The following is an 18,526-nucleotide window of genomic DNA, read 5'->3' as shown; positions in this document are numbered from 1 at the left end:
CGAGCAACTATAGCTGAGCGGTTACTTAAAGTGTGAACTCTTTCATGGTGAGATCAAACCAATATTATGTTTCTGATTTTGCCCCAATATTCATGACGTCGACACGTGGTGAGACGAAATCGATAAAAATTACGTGCTTTACCAAATAACTGTAAAGACTAGACATTCTCTTCCTCGTGGTCAGGTTAGGCCGAGACAAAATAAAATAATAGCCGCTGCCAGGTACATGGTATGACATGCATGGCTGGTATTATGGCGAGGAAAGTGGACACCAGATACATGTGCTGTTCTCTTTGATTGTTAGTTTTCCTATTTAGTATCTATTTGTTCTTGACTATGTATCAAACTATTTGTGTACTCACTATGTTTTTGTTGTACATGGTGCTTATGTAATTTTTAATTAGTGTGTATTGCGCAATGTGCTGTGTGTACGGTAACTAAAGGTTAGTAAGGAGGCATGTGGTTGCGTCAGTGGGGCCCAGGTTGACTAGAGACCCAGTAAGTCCGGTCTTACTTCTGTAGTGTCAGAGTGACTCACATGGGTGAGAAGAGATCTGACGCCAAAGTCTACAGATTATATTTGTTTTGTGTTGTTTTGAATTAAGGCATGTGGTTGCGTCGGTGGGGCCCAGGCCGACTAGAGACCCAGTGAGTCCGGTGTTACTTCTGTAGTGTCAGAGTGACTCACAAAGGTGAGAAGAGATCTGATGCCAAAGTCTACAGATTATTTTGTGTTGCATTTTTTGAGTTACTGTATACCTCTGTAGGTGTCAGATTGACTCACAAGAGATTGGTGTAAATTCTAATGCATTTAGTATTCGGTTGCGCGGGAACAGGATCCGACACAAAATCCTACTATGTCTGTTTTATTTCTGAGTTAATGGTTACTTTGTAGGTGTCGGATTGACTCGCAAGAGACCGTTGTAATTCATTTTGTATCTAGAATGCATCTAGTATCCGATTGCGTGAGAAGAGATCTGAAGTAAATCCTACCACGCGTATTTGATTTTCATTTTTGTGTCATTGTTTAATACGAAAGATCAAAGATACATGTTCAAGGACAGAATTCAGATATAAACTGACAACTACTTTCGTTACTTATTGAAAACTAATTCCATTTCATATCACAGGTCATAACGAAACTGATAATACGAGGTCTACTAATACTGACAATGTTGGTCCTTCTAATGAAACGGAGGACGGCATCGGGACGCTGCCATGTCAGGAGAGGCCGTGTTAGAAATAATTAGAAATAATGACCATAGAGGTTATATTAGAACGACTCTAATTACTGGCTGGCACTTTTATGGGCTGTCAACGACGACCGAAAGAAAAGGATCGCTAACGTCACTCTGCCCGATGGATTCTTTAGAACCAGATATTGTTATTAGACTGCTAGATAATTCCCTTTGGTTGTTTAATAATTATTTGAAGCCTTGTTTTAATTCATTACCTTTCCCACTTTATTTAATATTTCCAATAGTTTCTAACAATATATATATAACGGTCTTTTTATGGATGTCTTTTATTATAATTGATCACTGATATATATATGGTTCCAATTTTTTTTCTATATTACAAATTACATATCATTTATTTGTTACTTAATAGTAATATTGGCATATGTATATTGTTTTCAATATTTCATTCCTTAATTTTTCAGGTTGCTTTGTTATGTGGACCTCCTGGAGCGGGAAAAACTACGCTTGCACATTTACTGGCTAGATTAGCAGGTTTGTATAGTTACATTTTATTATCAAACAAACTACTGCAAAGTGTTTAATATGTAAGGTTGCCAAAAAGTGTACAAAACTAATTATATGCCCCCAAGTCCCATTGTGTCTTACCAGAGCAAAGAATGTCAATAATTTATTCCACTATATGGGATTGCACTCACAACTACTGTGTTTTTTATTACTATGCAAATAATTTGATATTAAACAAAAAGGCATTCTCCTATTGTGTACTTATCTACAATCTTTTTTTATATATCATATCTTTTTTTTTTCGTACAACCGAAGTAAAACGAAGGATTCGTGAGTTCGCCATTTGACGTTGGCGAAGAGATAGTGCTCGAGTGGTACAAAACAAATATATATATTTATGCATCTTTGAGCTATAAGTCTTAATTCCTTATTTTATTTATGAAATATGATACATTAAATAATTTCAGGCTACAGGCCAGTAGAACTAAACGCATCGGATGAACGCAGTACTGAAGCATTTCAAACTGCGTTACAAAGCGCTACGCTAATGAGATCGGTGTTGGATACTGAAAAACGACCTAACTGTCTTATTTTAGGTAATATATGACAATTAATAACTATAATGAGTAGAGTACAATCGGCTTGAACTTATTTTTAACTAACCTTTCTTATATGCTATTCTGATGTATAAGGTATATTATACTGTTAAGTTTAATCTAAATTAGTTTAATAGTTTTTTGAAAAATAATTATATAATAATATAGTTTATATAAAATTATTTTAAAAAAATATTTATAAATAATAAATTTAAATAGTTTTTACTAGTACTGGTGTTCCCTTTAGGTATCATATTATACCATTTAATTATTTTGTGTCTTTGTCCCAAGTTCTTGTGCACTACTGGTCTTTTAGCGATAAGTAATAACACATATATTTATTAATCCTTAACTAAAACATTTTAGATGAAATAGACGGTGCTCCTATTCAAACAGTGGAATTATTAGTCAAATGGTGTACAGCAGTTAGTCATAAAAAGGAAGATGGCAAGAAGAAGACCAAATCCCAACCATTGAGACGACCAGTGATAGCTATTTGCAATGATTTGTATGCTACGTCTTTAAGGCCATTGAGGTATGATGTTATTTTGTCAGCATATTCAATATAGTATACTAAATATATAATATCGTTTTCAATAATTTATCAATTTACAAAAGTTTGTTTCTCACAAAAAATATATAATTGTAAAATAATTTAAAGTAGGTAATAGTTTGTAATCGCGTCTCTTGGATAGCATGTTTCAGCACATTTAAATTGTCTTTTAAGTCTTTGTATTATAATTTAATAAACAAAACAATGTAGGTTCCGTTTGCTTACCCTGCTATAAGCGGGATACAGCGTGAAGCCAAAAACTAACGTCAATATCGTACTCGTTTTATATTTTATTGATTATCTCCATCCTGGTTTCCAGGCCAGTCGCCCTCCAAGTATCAGTGGGATTAGTGACGTCATGCCGCCTGCTGTCGCGCCTGCGCGCCGTGTCGCGCGCCGAGCGCCTGCACGCGGCGCCACGCGCGCTCGCGCTGCTGGCGTCGCGCGCGGCTGGTGACGTGCGCGCCGCCATACACGCGCTTTGCTTCGTGAAGGGGAGCCAGGTGGGGTGCTGGATACAAACACAATAACCTTGTTAGGGATATGGGGAAAAACATTAGAGAGGTGTTAGGTGAATGAAGGAGATATTGTGACTGATATAGACGGTCTGTTGCACTAGTTCTGGAAGGGACCTCTATTTGTTTGGCCTTAAGACAAAATATAAACAGAGCTTTTCAAACTTTTATTTCGCTGTTTTATTTCTATTTAACTTTTTGTAGTAAAGGGCTTTCTATACTTCCATAATAGCGTTCCATTAGCTCATGTACGTTGCTAACAGTTAAGTGTACTGGTATAGAAAATACAATATAGGAACAGTCTGTCTTTGTTTTGTTTAAAACATATTGTCTTTTCTGAAAGCTTCACTCCACTCCACCGCACCTTGCCATTCTATATAGTTGAAAACTTGCATATGCTGTAATACAATATTTTCATATTAAAGTAATATTTTTAAGAGTGTTTTTTTTTTCAGTTTCACGCATTTCCCGCATATAACTGCACCAGGGTAGGCAGAAAATCATTACTTGACTACAGTTATGAAAATTAAAAACAAAATAAAACATTGTGTGTTGAATGACGAAACTCAACGCCGCCCTTTAACTTCCATAGCAGAGAACGATCTAACTATAACCATGAAAAACACAATTTTATGGAATAAAAAAAAAATTATGACTTTTTTCAGATAACCATAGAGGATATAGAAAAAGTGCCAGTGGGTACAAAGGACCACACAAAAAGTATGATGCAAGCATTGCAGGCTGTGTTCACTATCAATGATAGTGTCACAAGTGATATAGTGAGAACTATACAAGCTGCAGGGGAATATGATAGGTCAGTATTTGTTTATTTAATAACATAACTTCATAAATATGTTACTTTATATATTTTAATGATTTTTTTTAAATTGTCAAAACATGAATACAGTGATAAATAACTTCATTCTTGTGCTTAAAGTATAGTTATTCTTAAATAATATTTAAAAAAAAACTTTCTTTCGGCTTTCGTAATGATTTGTTAATAAGTGACAAATATCTACAGTGAAACCCATGTATTTGGTATAACTAGATCAAGGAATATAAACACTTCCTGACTGGGATTCAAACCGAAGACAATTGACAGTTAACCAAATCTGAAATATACCTACCGATAGTGCCGCGTGCAAAATAAATATATGCACATATTTAAGAATAAAATATCTCATTAATTGCGAAACTTACTGCTCCTAGTTAAGTTTAAATTTAATTACATGTTAACTTTAAAACCAATGCTATTTTCCAAATAACCATAAATTGACAAAAAAAAATGGTTTTTTTTTTTTCTCACTTCAGATTAGCAGAAGGAATATTCCAGAACTACCTATCAGCGCGAGTCGATGCTAGATTGCTTATAGCGTGTGAAACTTTATCTTGGTTGAAATTTTATGACATTGTCAACAGTTGGATATTGAGAAATCAGAATTATAGTGTTTATTCCATTTTGCCTTTGTGTATAGCAAGATGTCACGCAATATTAGCTTCGAGACAAGGGTTGAAAGTTAAATTTCCTATGCAGGCTCAAGAGGTATGATTTTTTTAGAATGAGGGATTTTTTATTACATTGTTCTCCTTTTGTTTTTTCATGATGGACTGCTTTACAATGGTTGTGGGTTCGATTTCCACTGAGGGAAATGAATTGTTTTCATTTCCTTGCTCTGGTAACGAGGCAAAATGCGTTGATTTTAACCACTTAACATATAATGTCTCAAAAATTGAGTGCATGTGGTATGGAGTATCTTGATAGTGGGTATCCTTTACCTATCCTGCTATATGCGGGATAGAGTGAAGATGAAAAAAAAGATTTATAAAATAGTTCTTGTCCTAATAACTTTTATATTAAAAAATACAATAATAAATTTCAAAGTTGTCTTAACCTTCATGTTAAACAATTTTTCTCAAGTTATCGTTCATTCATCGCACATAGCATTCCGTTCTCCTCTTTCCGCCAAATTTTTGAGGCATTGCTTGTTGAAAATTTAAAATATTAGAGAATACATACTAAAATTAATAAAAACATTATTTCCCCAGGTGTCACGTAAAAAGGCAGAACTAGACAGCATATTGCAATCAGTGTGGCGGGGAACCGAACCCCACATATGCACATCCCGCGCCGCGCTACGACTCGATATATTACCGTTATTACCGTATTTACTCAATCCGAAGCTCAGATCTGCTAATGTACAGGTAATATTAGTTATTTTTTTGTTTCTTTCTATGAAAATTGTTATTTTTTATCCATTTGTCAACATGTTATGAGTACGTACAATGCCAACTTAAGTATTTGTCGATTTTAAGATCAGCAAAGGAAAGGTCATGATAATTGTTAAAATAAATTTGATGTAATAATGTTGCAAAAATTTTATGTTGGTATAACTTAAATGGATTCTCTCTATAGCAATTTTAAGAATTGATTTGAGAAACCAAATAAGTCGTCTTTTTGTATTTAATAATTTCTAATTATAAGTGAAATATAAACATAAGAATTTGTCTTATGTGTATAAGATTTATAATTTTCTTAACTAAAATAACTATGATTCTCATATTTCATACATACATTATGTAACAGATATTCTGTGATATGTGATTACTCTAATTACCAAGGTTTTAGTTAATAATGTTTTAGTTTAAAGTGTTATTCCACATTAAAGACAGCAAAAAAAATTTAAAAAACACCTATAAAAATTTAACGCTTGACAAGAAAGTATGACTTAGTAATCAGAGTGCTTGGACAGTTTCTAAGAGGTGCGGGTTTATATTTTCGATCTTATTTTTATATGTACATGAGTTTTCTAAAATATTTTCATCAAATTACCTATCTGTGCAGTTATGCAGTGATGCAGAGAGGCGTGCAGTTACTGCATGTGCGTCTACAATGTGTGATTACGGTCTTCAGTATACACAGCAACGGGGCTTGGATGGATTATATACACATGTTATAGAGCCTGATGTATATAAGATTAGTTTTTTTGGTAAGTATCATATCTTTTTTATTTTTTAGCTTCACGCTGTATCCCGCACCCAGGGTAGGTAGAGGGAGCCTAGTGTTAAGACACTCTTTATATACATTTTATTTACATCTTTTGGATGATTAATAATTTAACTTCTTTTTCAAGGCCCAGAAGAACGTATCAAACCACCGCCCGCCATACGTCAAGCTATAGCACGGGAACAGCAACTAGAGGTTATTAGAAGAAATGAAGAAATCGTAAGATTTTTATTCAGTTTCACGCTGTATCTCGTATTTAGTAAGATAGGCTGAGGACACCTAGTCTTAACTCAACCCCGCTCTTTTACCTTGACACCAGAGGAAGAAATTAAAGTATTAATAAATAATAATTCATCAAGTGAGAATCGAACCCACAACCAGTATGCTCCTGCGCCACGGCTGGCAAAGTAATATTTTGTTTTTTTAAATTGTAACAGTTTTAATGGACAAACTAATTTTAATAAAAAAAATATAATTTTAGATGAACCGGTCAAATAAAAATCAAGAAAAGAAAACAAAAACAGAAACAAAAACATTAAAAACTAACGAACAACGTATACCTAACCACCTACAACGGTTACAACCTAAAGTGGTTACCAGAACTGTACCACAGGTAAGTTATTTTTTTTAGATTTACATTGTATCCTGCAAATAACAGAGTATGCCGAGAAACCTAGTGTTAAGACACTCCGTTCCCTACTCCCTGGCGTACTCTGGAGGTATTGGGTGTTTGGGTGGAGTGGCGCAACTCAACGCCGCGGCTTTGCGCGCGTGCCTTAAGCAATAATGTAAAGCAAGAATGAATGAATAGGAATCGAACTGACAACCGTCGCGTTTACAGTCGCACGCTTGTGTTATAGAGAGAACCTAACCTGTATTTTTTTAACAAAGTGGTACTTAATTATTTATTTATTTATATATACTTTATTGCACAAAATTACAAAAAAAACAATGTACAAAAGGCGGGCTTAACGCTAAAAGCATTCTCTCCCAGCCAACCTTGTCACGTGGGATAATAAGTATGCAGGTGTGCAGAAGTAAAATATACATACATATACATCCAATAAATATATAAATATATAATTATAAAATTAATTGTTAAATATATAATTAATTGTTTAACATTACCAAAATAATATCACAATTACAATCATCACCGTCTTCCTCTACCGTCCAAGTCTCTTTTTTTGCAAAATAAAAAATAAATATTCGACCAGTAGTTCCAGAGATCTTGCGTTTATAAAAACTCCTCCGCTTTATTATATTAGTATAGATATAATTTTCCTATAACAGTATATTTCAGCTTATTTCAACAATAAAGTATAATTATAATCGTAATAATTCCCCCAGTTAATGGAATCGTACTCAAATTTCGTATATAAACTCGTATGAATGTCGTTAATTGAAACTGTGTTTGCTGAACACCAGTCATTGTGCGTCGTGAAAGCTCTTTCAGGCGTCTTGTCATAGAATAAAGATCTTTTCTTGATACCATATGGGGATGTTCATGCCTACTTTGTGTCTATTCTATGTATTTTTATTAAGTTGTTTATAATATTTTTAATACAAGTTACTGTTGTTTTTTTTTAGTAATGCGTTTTAAATTATTAAATACAATTATTAAATATTAAATTGTATGATACAATTATTAAATTGTATCTATTTTTCAACTGACAGGATAATAATTGTCAATAATACGTTAAATATCAGTTAGAATAAAAGTCTGCATTTTTTCTACCTTATACGATACTGGGTTCTGACAACCATTACATAAATATATCTAACATTAGCAGAAAACGAAGTGTATTAACACTTTATTCTCCTTTATTATAGCAGTTAATTTTTTATAAATGTAAAATAAAAATTTGAAATTTGTATTTGTTGTTTAGTATGATGATGCCGTCACGACATCATTATTTATATTTCAAACTGGTTATACTGAATAATCGTTTATGATGGATTTAAGTTAAAGCAAAATTAATAAAACGAGTGAAAAGTGGAGAACAGAAGGTCGTAACACTAAAAGCTTTTCTTATATAACAAAAAACACTAAAAAAGCACGTCTACTATCTACGTCCAGTCTATACCGCAGAGGTCGCGAGTAATCACAGCAATCTCCCGCACAGGCTGTCACAAAAGGAAATAATTAACCCATCTCATTCCCACTTGTCACCGCACATCGCCGCGTTTAGCTCTTTCATACTTAAATGAAAGCAATGAAATGAATGACATTCAACTCGGTGTCTTTTCAAAATTGATAGGTTTCTTAAGTTGTTTGAATTTTAATGTGGACTTTTTGCATGTATATATGGATTATTTAAGACTAAACACTAACCAGTGTTGCCAGACTTCCTAATGTTGGCGAGACGTCCCAAGCGGGACAGATATGGTCCCGCTTTTCGTGATTTCTTTTTTAATTACTTTATTTTTTTATAAGCTACTAAAAAATCTCGCTTTTCCCCGACACAAAATTTGGCAGGCTGCTAGCTACCCAAACGCGGCTTCGCCCACTTAAACTTATTGTTATATTATAGCCAAATTATACAAAATCTTTACATAAATTATATTCCATGTTATTTTTATATATAAGCTATATCACTGAAAAGTTTCATCTAAAACCGTTTAGTACTTTATGTACGACAGAACAAACAAACTTTCAAATGTACTATATTAGTACGATACTATTATTGAGCATTACAATTACTGTCCATGGTTTTCTAATGACCCCGGATTAAGTACTGATGGCTAACTAATAAACATACGACCGCTAATGCAATATCGGCCGAGTTGCGGATGAATGTTTGATGCAGCTCACGTCATTGATTGCGGATTACGAATGTCATTTTGTAATGCACGCGATTTAGTTGTATATAGCTATCTAGAACTAATTTAGAACACCTGTGGACGTTGATACTTATTGGTTAATTGTGTTGGGGTAAACGATTATGTTGGGTTGTTCGTGTAATGCCGTTGTATAGTTTTTAGGGTTTTTAAAATTCTTATATATTTATACTTTTATACTCAATGGACTGATTCTTAAGGGCTCTCCAGATCATCTCGTGCTAAAGTGAAACGAAAGCTTTGTAGTAGTCGACGAAGTAGCAGTACAAGATAAAGTTTATACTCCTTGCATTAAATTATAAATTTCTAAAAAAAGTATTACACATTCTTAGTGAAGTAACTCCAGGCGCAAGTACTTCCATGCAATTAATTCGATGTAACTTATAGTTTTCCTCGTTAAATAGACTATCTAACAAAAATATTCTTATCAATTTAAACCAATACAATCTGAGGTTAGCACGTTCAAGCAAATAAATTCTTTAGCTTCATAACTTTACTATAGAGTAAGGTTAATAGATATGATTGATAATAATCAATTCAATAATGCATTAATTATTAAAATTATTGAATAACTTACTGTGTTTAATTAATTAGAAACAAATACTATTTCAATAATTATGAGATTATAATAGTCATCATAATCTACACTAAAATTATGCTATATTTCAAATTCACGTATAAATTGTTTATTAATAATGAAATACCTATACATATAGGTATAAAATTCTAAAAATATTAAAAAGAAACTGATGCAAGCAATTTAATACCTGTGATTATATGTATAAAACTAAAAGTACTTCCTAAAAAATGCTCAGGAGTGGAGTGTAGTAATAATTAAATACGAAACTCTAAAAGTACCTACTAAAAAAATATCTAAAAGTAAATATATATTAAAATATTAATTGTCCTTAAAGAACAATTAATATTTCAATTCCCATACCAACAGATATAAAACTAAAAGTAAGTATTAAAAGTATTGAAAAAAAACAATCCCGCCCGCCCAAGACACCCACCGTACTGACCAGTTACGGTATTTAGTGCACTCAGCGGCCATTACGGCGGGGGTTCACGCCCAGCTAATAAATTTAGACCCCATTTGCTGTTAGCACGCACGGAGCGGCCTCTGCCCGGTCTGATGCGTGCGCTTACTAGCTTTTATTGTTACTATAATTGTTTAGGTTGATAATGACTCGGGTGTGCTTCGTTTGGTTTGGTTGTCTTTTGGTTATTGTTTTTGTTTGGAAATTTGTTTGATTATTTAGGAATTAGTTGGGAGGTGTACTTAGTAATTTAATTTTTTAGTATAAGCACTTATAGGATATATTGTTATTCGTCTGTCAAGACCGTTTATTTCAATCGTATGATGGTAATAGGCTGAAATTAGTAATTAATATTCGGGCCTATCCCTTGCAGCACAAAAAAAAATCTAGTTTCCAATTCATCGAATGTGCTGGATTTTTGTATGGAATTTGCTGAGCAATCAAAACTTTATAGGGTTCATCCTGTGGACCTACAGTTATGAAATTTAGCACGAAATGACAACTTACAATACAAATAAAGGAAGAAAGTGAAAATTAATACGTATTTCTTTTAAAAAAAATCATCACTAATTTCATTTCATTGAAAATGAATATGCCCACAAACTTAAGTTTGTCAACTTCTATAAGTTGTACTTCCCGTTGAACTACAATCCTGAAATTGGTTCGATTCTGATTTTCATGAGATTAATTTAGTTTATTAAAAGCATATCTCTTCAACAGGAATTAGTATAAGTAATTTAAAATATACACATTTTTTTTTAATAAACTTTATTACTTATTTCAATATACGTCGTAAAAAAACTTGTATACTAGACACCTTTTCTACAAACTTATAATACTCAGCAAACTTCATCGCTTTTAACTTTTTATGAACATTAAAGAAATCTCGTAAAGTAATATTCAATAAAAATCATATAAAATGGCTTAATGCAAGTATTTAATTCATGATGGAGCGGATTTTCGCAATATTGACGGCGGCCGCACGCCATTAGCGGACTAGAAAAAGTTGTAGGAAAAAAAATGTTGGTAGCAACGTACAGTGGTGGTAAAATAAATAACGTTTTCATTAACATTTTTTTTTAATCTAAAGTATTTGCTTGTGATTTACGTATTCTTTTCCTGTCGACGAAACATCTTAATTATCATTATTATCACTTACTGTAATCAAAAAATACAAAAAAAGTATTTTTTTGGTATATTATAATAGCTTTTCTACTCTACTAATACTTAAAAAAAACGTATGTGTAGAACAAACATACTTAAAAAATCTCACAATTTTTTTAGTGCAGTAGAAACATGCAGAACTTCCACGAAGCGAAACCTCAAAAAATATTTTAAACCTAAGACCGTCTTAGACCTTCACAGCAGCTGCTGAATTCCACAATGCTTCCAAATTATTTTTAAGTGGACAACAAAAAATATGCGGTATAATAGTATTTCATCCACTGTACGTTGTACTCTACAACCCTCCCAAGAAATTCTTACGGAGTTTTTAATAGCGTCGGCCGCAACCCTTTTATTCTGATTAGTTGTTATACCGGGGAACATTGACAAATGCCCACTAACAAGTCTGATAGAAATTAAAAATTGCAACGCGAATTTTAACGTTCATTATGTTAAAATTTTTGTCAACTTGCCCAGATTTTAACGTTTTTTAGGCAATTGTCTTGAATAAATTATTGTTTTAGATTGGAAAAGCTGTTTAAAGACAAAACAACATTTTAAACGTCTCATTATCTATTTATAAATCGGTGATTTAACCAGGCTGTGGTTTATTTTTAGCTAGTCTTCTCGAATAATAATTTTCACTAATACTTTTGTTTATTTATAATAAAAAGAATAATCTCCATTAAGAACCGTATCAAATAACATTTCCACAAAGAGAAACCATCCAAAACGATATCGTTTACTCAAAACCTCATATCCACATTAACCTCCATAAAAGCAATAACACTAAGACGGGGCCCATGATACTTGAAATAAACGAATATGCCCCCAAATTGCCGAGCGCAGATGTGATTGCGAGGCCCCGGATACAATCATCAATCTAGGCCCTCCCTTCCTCCCCATATAAATCACGTTCACAATGGCCGGAGGAAGTTCTTAAGAAGAAAAACTATAGGTCATATCCTTCCCGGGTGGCGGCCAATCGGAAACGGGTTCCCCCTCAAGGGTTATTCGGTTAGGGCGAGATTTTTCCACGTCTACCCCCCGACGGCGCACCGTCCGTCATCCGCAGATTATGTGAGCTCCGAATTGATAGTATATATCGCTTTGAATTATTAATTTTCATATCGGTATGGTATTCGGTTCGGTTCATTTATCACGTGTGTTCGCTTTTTTTTGTAAGGAATATGGTAACGTTGAGGAAATTGTGGTGTGTGTGTGTTGCTTGATGTGTTCGTATATTTTTTTATATTAATAGGTTTTATTAAAATCCGCTTTTTTTAAGCAAGCGGCGTTGAGTTTTGCCACTCACGTAATGCCTTCAAAATTCGGCAGAAACTGGGGAACGGAGTGTCTTAACACTAAGTTCCCTCTGCCTATCCTGTTATGTGCAGGATGCAGCGTGAAGCTGATTTTTTTATTAAAATACTGTCAATTTTTTATTTTTATACGTGTTTTAAATCTCATAGCGTTATGACAATTCCGCACAATTTTCGTAACATCGCGTGCTCCTTAGCCGCGTTTTCTCTTGTAAGTGTAAGCGGAACAACAAAATGAAATGGAACTAATTCATTCCCTTGAGTGGTAATCGAATCGAAATTGACAATCGTCAGGCCTATTATCAGCTGTACCACTGTGCCACGAAGACCTCTGAGTCGACTGCTAATTAATTTCCAAATATATAATAATATAATATTAAAAAGATTAATATCACAAATCAACCTCCAGAAAGTAAATGCGATTATCCACACACTACACGCGGTATACAAATTTCTTTTCCGAACGGATTCATTTGCGGGCTCGTGTGGAATTTAGACGCGTACCCCGGGAGCGGCAAATTGTGAATTAGAACACGTTTCCAATGACCACCGATATTCACTTTACTATTGGAAGTGTAATTTATGGTATCAATATAATATATAAAATATTTTCTTTGTAATATACGTTTTTTATCTACTTTCTTCTCTTTGGTGCGTCATGCATCTATACTAATATAATAAAGCGGAAGAGTTTGTTTGTTTGTTTGTTTGAACGCTAAGATCTCTGGATCTACTGGATCGATTTACTTTGTTTTTGTTTTGTATGAAAGCTGCATTCTTCAGAAGTGCTATAGGCTATATAATATTACATTACACATATAAACTAATAAATTAAAATACTTTCTAATTTGACATGCAATTTATTCTGCCATGTTAATAACAACCGTCGTCGCTACGCGACCGCGTTCGTTACCGCGTCATTTTGATATTCATCCTTATGAAAATAAATATAATAGTCACTTTTAGCATTTCATCTAGATTGAAATTATATTTCTATAGAAATTATATTCTTATATATCAAGCAGGCGTAGCCGCGTCCGGGTCCGCTAGTCTATACTAATATAATAAAGCGGAAGAGTTTGTTTGTTTGTTTGTTTGTTTGTTTGAACGCTAAGATCTCTGGATCTACTGGTCCGATTTTCATTGTTTTTGTTTTATATGAAAGCTGCATTCTTCAGAAGTGCTATAGGCTATATAACATTACATTACACATATAAACTAATATATTTTAAAGTACATTCTAATTTGACATGCAATTTATTCTGCCATGTTAATAACAACCGTCGCGTCGCTACGCAACCGTTACCGCGACATTTTGATATTCATCCTTATGAATAGTCACTCTTAACATTTTATCTAGATTGAAATTATAGTTTACTGTATAACATTCTAATAAATAAAATGTCACTGATTCCAAATGACCTAGCCTACGAGTGGTATAGTATGATCGACGCGAACGGGCAGATGACTTTGATGATTTTGTAAATTTTCATACATTTTCGAACTATTGTAAATGTTTATGTAATTAATTGCTTTTTATAATTAATTTAAGCTACACTTTGGTTCTCTTCTTATTTTATTTGATATTGCCCGCTAAAATTATCCTACTTAATAGAGAGAAATGTTTAGTTATTTCGTAGAGTAGATATCTATGTACGCACGCACGGAAAACTTTAGGTACTTTTTTAATATTAAGAATACCTATCCCTTAGTTACTTTTAATCCTTTTGTTGGTTCATTTCAATAACTCAGATAATTTTTTCTAATAATATGTCTCTACTTATTATTCTTTTTGATTATTTAAGCTTATATTTTCTTACTAATTCTATTGAAAATTGAAAATAATTTCATGAATATATTTAATAAATATTCTTATAGTTGAAGCAGGCGTAGCCGCGTCCGGGTCCACTAGTAATATAATAAAGCGGAAGAGTTTATTTGTTTGTTTGTTTGAACGCTAAGATCTTTGGATCTACTGGTCCGATTTACTATGTTTTTGATTTGTATGAAAGTTGCATTCTTCAGAAGTGCTATAGGCTATATAATATTACATTACACATACATACTAATAAATTAAAATACTTTCTAATTTGACATGCAATTTATTCTGCCATGTTAATAACAACGTCATTGCTAAGCACCGGTTTGCAAAGTTTCTTTGTTGTTTTAAGAAAACGTCACCCAAAATGAACTTATATTTTGATATTCATCCTCATAAAAATAAATATATTATATAATATTTAATAAATATTCTTATAGTTTAAGCAGGCGTAGCCGCGTCCGGGTCCACTAGTTGATTGATAAGTCTTATTCGTTACTAAGTTTCTTTATTTTTGAGTCTGAAGAGTATTCCTCGTATTAGGTACCTCGTTTTGGATAAATGGAATCCAACTTCACCCAATTAGTCTGGAATAGCGAAAATACTGTATAAGTTTTTTCCCCAAATTATTTCAGTCAATAAATGGTCTTTATAAAAAAGATGTATAAGATACAATAATAATTTCAGTAGTTAATTATAATATTTCTAAGTTATTTACATAATTCGCATGTCGTAACTAGGTACCGTTACAATGGAAACACGCGACGCAGAACGCCGCCGGCGCACCGCTCCGCTTGTTAGCTAGTTTTTACTGCAACCCCTTTGTGGTGAATTGCATCAATGTACGTACATACGGCGTGCTTATTTATTCTCACAACTGCTACTGTTGCGAGGATTTTGTCTCTCAATCTCTATACTAAAGTGTTTATTTTTAGCTAATTTGGTATAGCGATTATCTTTTTCTTATAGGCCATGGCTGTGGGTTCGATTCCCGCTCGAAGGAATGAAATATTTAATATTTTCATTTGGTCGCTTTGGCACAACAAAGCGGACAAGACAAAGCGCGGCGTTTAAGGCCGCAACTCAGCACGTAATACCTCGACCGATCGACATAAGTAATTCCTAAGGTAAAACCGTTTCACGCCCTGTTCATATTATTTTAACAATTAACGATAACTTAAAATATATGAAACAAAATGTATAATGTTTCTTGTTAAAAAACGGATCATAGAAAGTAAAACAATTCCTTATAAGACTAATTCCGTATACAAATGAATTTTATTTTTCGATTATATAATATCTAATATAATAAAATGATCAGAACTTCCACCTCCATCCGTACTTACTTTCGTAATGTCATTTCGCGTCACGAACACCGATTTCCATTTGTCGGCATTACAAGGATTAGTCCTCTTTCCGTTCCCCCCTATTATTGTAAATAATCTTGTCTAAACCCAGTACGATATTACGTAACGAATTCAAATAGGCTCGAACAATGCGGCGGTAGTTTAAACACGCGTGTAATTTTCAAATTGTGATGCCATGCCATGTGCGACGCCTGGGGCTTTGGCCAAGTGGTCGTTGGTGTTACGAATATAGATATTGGTATAATTAAAAAAAATGCTTCACGCTGTATCTCGTATGTAGCAGGATAGGCAGAGGGATAATGTTAAGACACTCTGTTTCCCACTTGGAAGAAAATATTAATAAGTAATAATTTATTCCCCTGATCCAATCCCAAACACCCTTTTGCTCCGGCGAGACCATGGCCTAGGCATAGTTATTTTTATTATAATTAAAATAGAGAATTAGATACTTTTTACTACTCCCGAATTCGGCGAAAAGCGGAGAACGGAAGTGTTTTAACACTTCTGCCTACCTTGCTTTAACGTAAGGATAAAAAAACAATTAGCTTACCAATTCATAAATATTATACAATATTACACCGATGTGGCGCCATGACGGCTCTCCGTTCGGAAACGGTTCCCGCTAAACGAGCGTAACGCAAATATTCACCAGCGGGTTCTGGATAATAAACCCCTTTTATTGGCTTTATACGTTTGTACATTTGTCACTTTCGCCAATTAGACACACAGAATGGAAGAGTGTGTGTTTGTTTTGATGGGTGATTACTCGTGAATGAATTTCGGTCACCTAAATTTTCATTTCATTTTCGGAGGCCTGGTCTGGTCGTGGCGTAGGGGCACAAGTGTGTGATTGTAATTTTGACAGGTTGTGGGTTCGATTGCCACTCGAGGAAACGAAATATATGATATTTTTATTTTCTCGCTCTGGTAACGAGGCAAAGCGCGGCGTTTAATTCCGCCGCTCAACACACAATAAGTAGCGGAAAGTAGCGTCACGTTTTGTGCTACCACTGGTAGGAAAATAAAAGTAATTTAAAATCATTATGACCGCAAGAGTATAATTTTTAAAATTTAAATAATAATACGGCCTTACGGAAACAATTCTTCATTATTTTGTATGGAAATTGATTGAGGCATTTACATATTACCTAAATAGATTTTTTTAAATGTATTTTTATGGAGCTGTTTTCAATTCAATGCTGAAAACAATGTCTTTACATATGTTACCGGCCAACTTTGTAATTTAGGTATTCTATACAATACCTCGGCAATATACAGAATACCTTGGTATTGGTAAAGTATGCTTAATCTTAAAAAAAAATAACCTAATCTGCACTTAAAACTGCTAAATCTGTAAATGCGGTGGCGTTAGTATATAAAAAAAAGGTTTAAAAAAAATATAATAAAGCGTATGACCACAGAAGGGACGTTTCAATGTAAGTAGCCAGAGGCTGTAACGCGGTAGGGTTATCTGATTTTCAAAGACATAGTTAAAAATGTAACAGTTGCGTAGCGGCTATTATCAAACATGTGGCATATTGCATGCCTATCTGATTAGGGCAAACAGTGGTGTTTGAACCCCGGTAAAGGTTGGGTTATAAACAAAACACCCTTTTTCAATGGTGGTTTTGTAATTATTGCAATACAAATTTGTAGTTGACGCGTCATGGCGCAGTGGGTGTTCGTTTGATTGTGAACGATTGATGTGGGTTTGGTCCCCATTTGTGGGAGTGATTATTATATTTAAGTTATTTTCATTTCGGAAGGTTACTGCGGAATGGACTGTCTTAACATAAATTTTTCTCTGCCTACCCTGTCTGATAAGCGGGGAACGCATGCAGCCCTATACTCTCTTTTCTATGTTTTTTATATAGTATTTATATAGTATAAATGTTATTTATAATATCAAATTATGAAACTCATAAATTTAATAACTCATAAATTGGCATTTTAAGGTTGAGACTTTGTCAATCAAATATAGAAATGAAATCAGAGAAAATATAAGGGTGCCTTTAGTCTTTTGTAAATGCATTCGTTTTACCCTTGACTTCGCCCTCAATCAAATGGCAATAACTAGGAGTTTTATATATGTATATAAGATTTTCAATTTGAAGCAGTTCTTGAGATTAGCGCCCTCAACCAAACAAACTCCTAAGTAATATAATATTACTATAGATAAAAGATACAAGATTCTGTTACAACATAAAGCCCACTTTACCAACTTTGTCAAATTCAACGTAATATTTAATTCCATCGACGAGCATCGATCATCCGCCACCGCCTTTGGGGAGTATCGGTTATCAATTTTAACTTGACTAAGAAATCGTTTTTAACTGAAGTAATTTTTTTGAAAGCGTTCGTGTCTCGGGAAAGGTGGTAAATTGCATTACGTTTTAAGTAATATTGTTATTATTTCTAAGATATTATAATTTTCTATGCGATTGCTTATGTTAAGTTATTTGTACTTGTTATCTATAAATGGTTGTGGAATCGATCTACTCATAATAATATTTAATATTTAATTTCCTTGTTCTAGTAACGAAGCAAGCACGACTATGAATTTCAGCCAATGCTTCCAAAATTCGTCGGAAAGTGGAAG

At 33.5% G+C, this 18,526-nt stretch overlaps 1 protein-coding gene across 1 annotated transcript in view; it reads left to right on the top strand.

Moving 5' to 3' along the window:
• The window catches only part of cutlet (chromosome transmission fidelity protein 18 homolog), a 32,384-nt gene that overhangs the window by 5,057 nt on the left and 8,801 nt on the right, over positions 1-18,526 (top strand). The window contains exons 7-16 of the mRNA XM_085185956.1: positions 1,664-1,733; positions 2,174-2,302; positions 2,669-2,837; positions 3,175-3,358; positions 4,036-4,184; positions 4,682-4,913; positions 5,417-5,572; positions 6,213-6,357; positions 6,502-6,593; positions 6,856-6,987. Of these exons, the coding sequence (XP_085042082.1) occupies positions 1,664-1,733; positions 2,174-2,302; positions 2,669-2,837; positions 3,175-3,358; positions 4,036-4,184; positions 4,682-4,913; positions 5,417-5,572; positions 6,213-6,357; positions 6,502-6,593; positions 6,856-6,987 (1,458 nt within the window). The remainder of the gene's footprint in view (positions 1-1,663; positions 1,734-2,173; positions 2,303-2,668; positions 2,838-3,174; positions 3,359-4,035; positions 4,185-4,681; positions 4,914-5,416; positions 5,573-6,212; positions 6,358-6,501; positions 6,594-6,855; positions 6,988-18,526) is intronic.

Source organism: Heliconius melpomene, chromosome 5, assembly GCF_056956725.1.
Source record: "Heliconius melpomene rosina isolate 202511_hmr_F chromosome 5, ASM5695672v1, whole genome shotgun sequence".
Taxonomy (NCBI): domain Eukaryota; kingdom Metazoa; phylum Arthropoda; class Insecta; order Lepidoptera; family Nymphalidae; genus Heliconius; species Heliconius melpomene.
The sequence above is the reverse complement of the archived record's forward strand: the minus strand, read 5'-3'. Positions and strand labels throughout refer to the sequence as shown.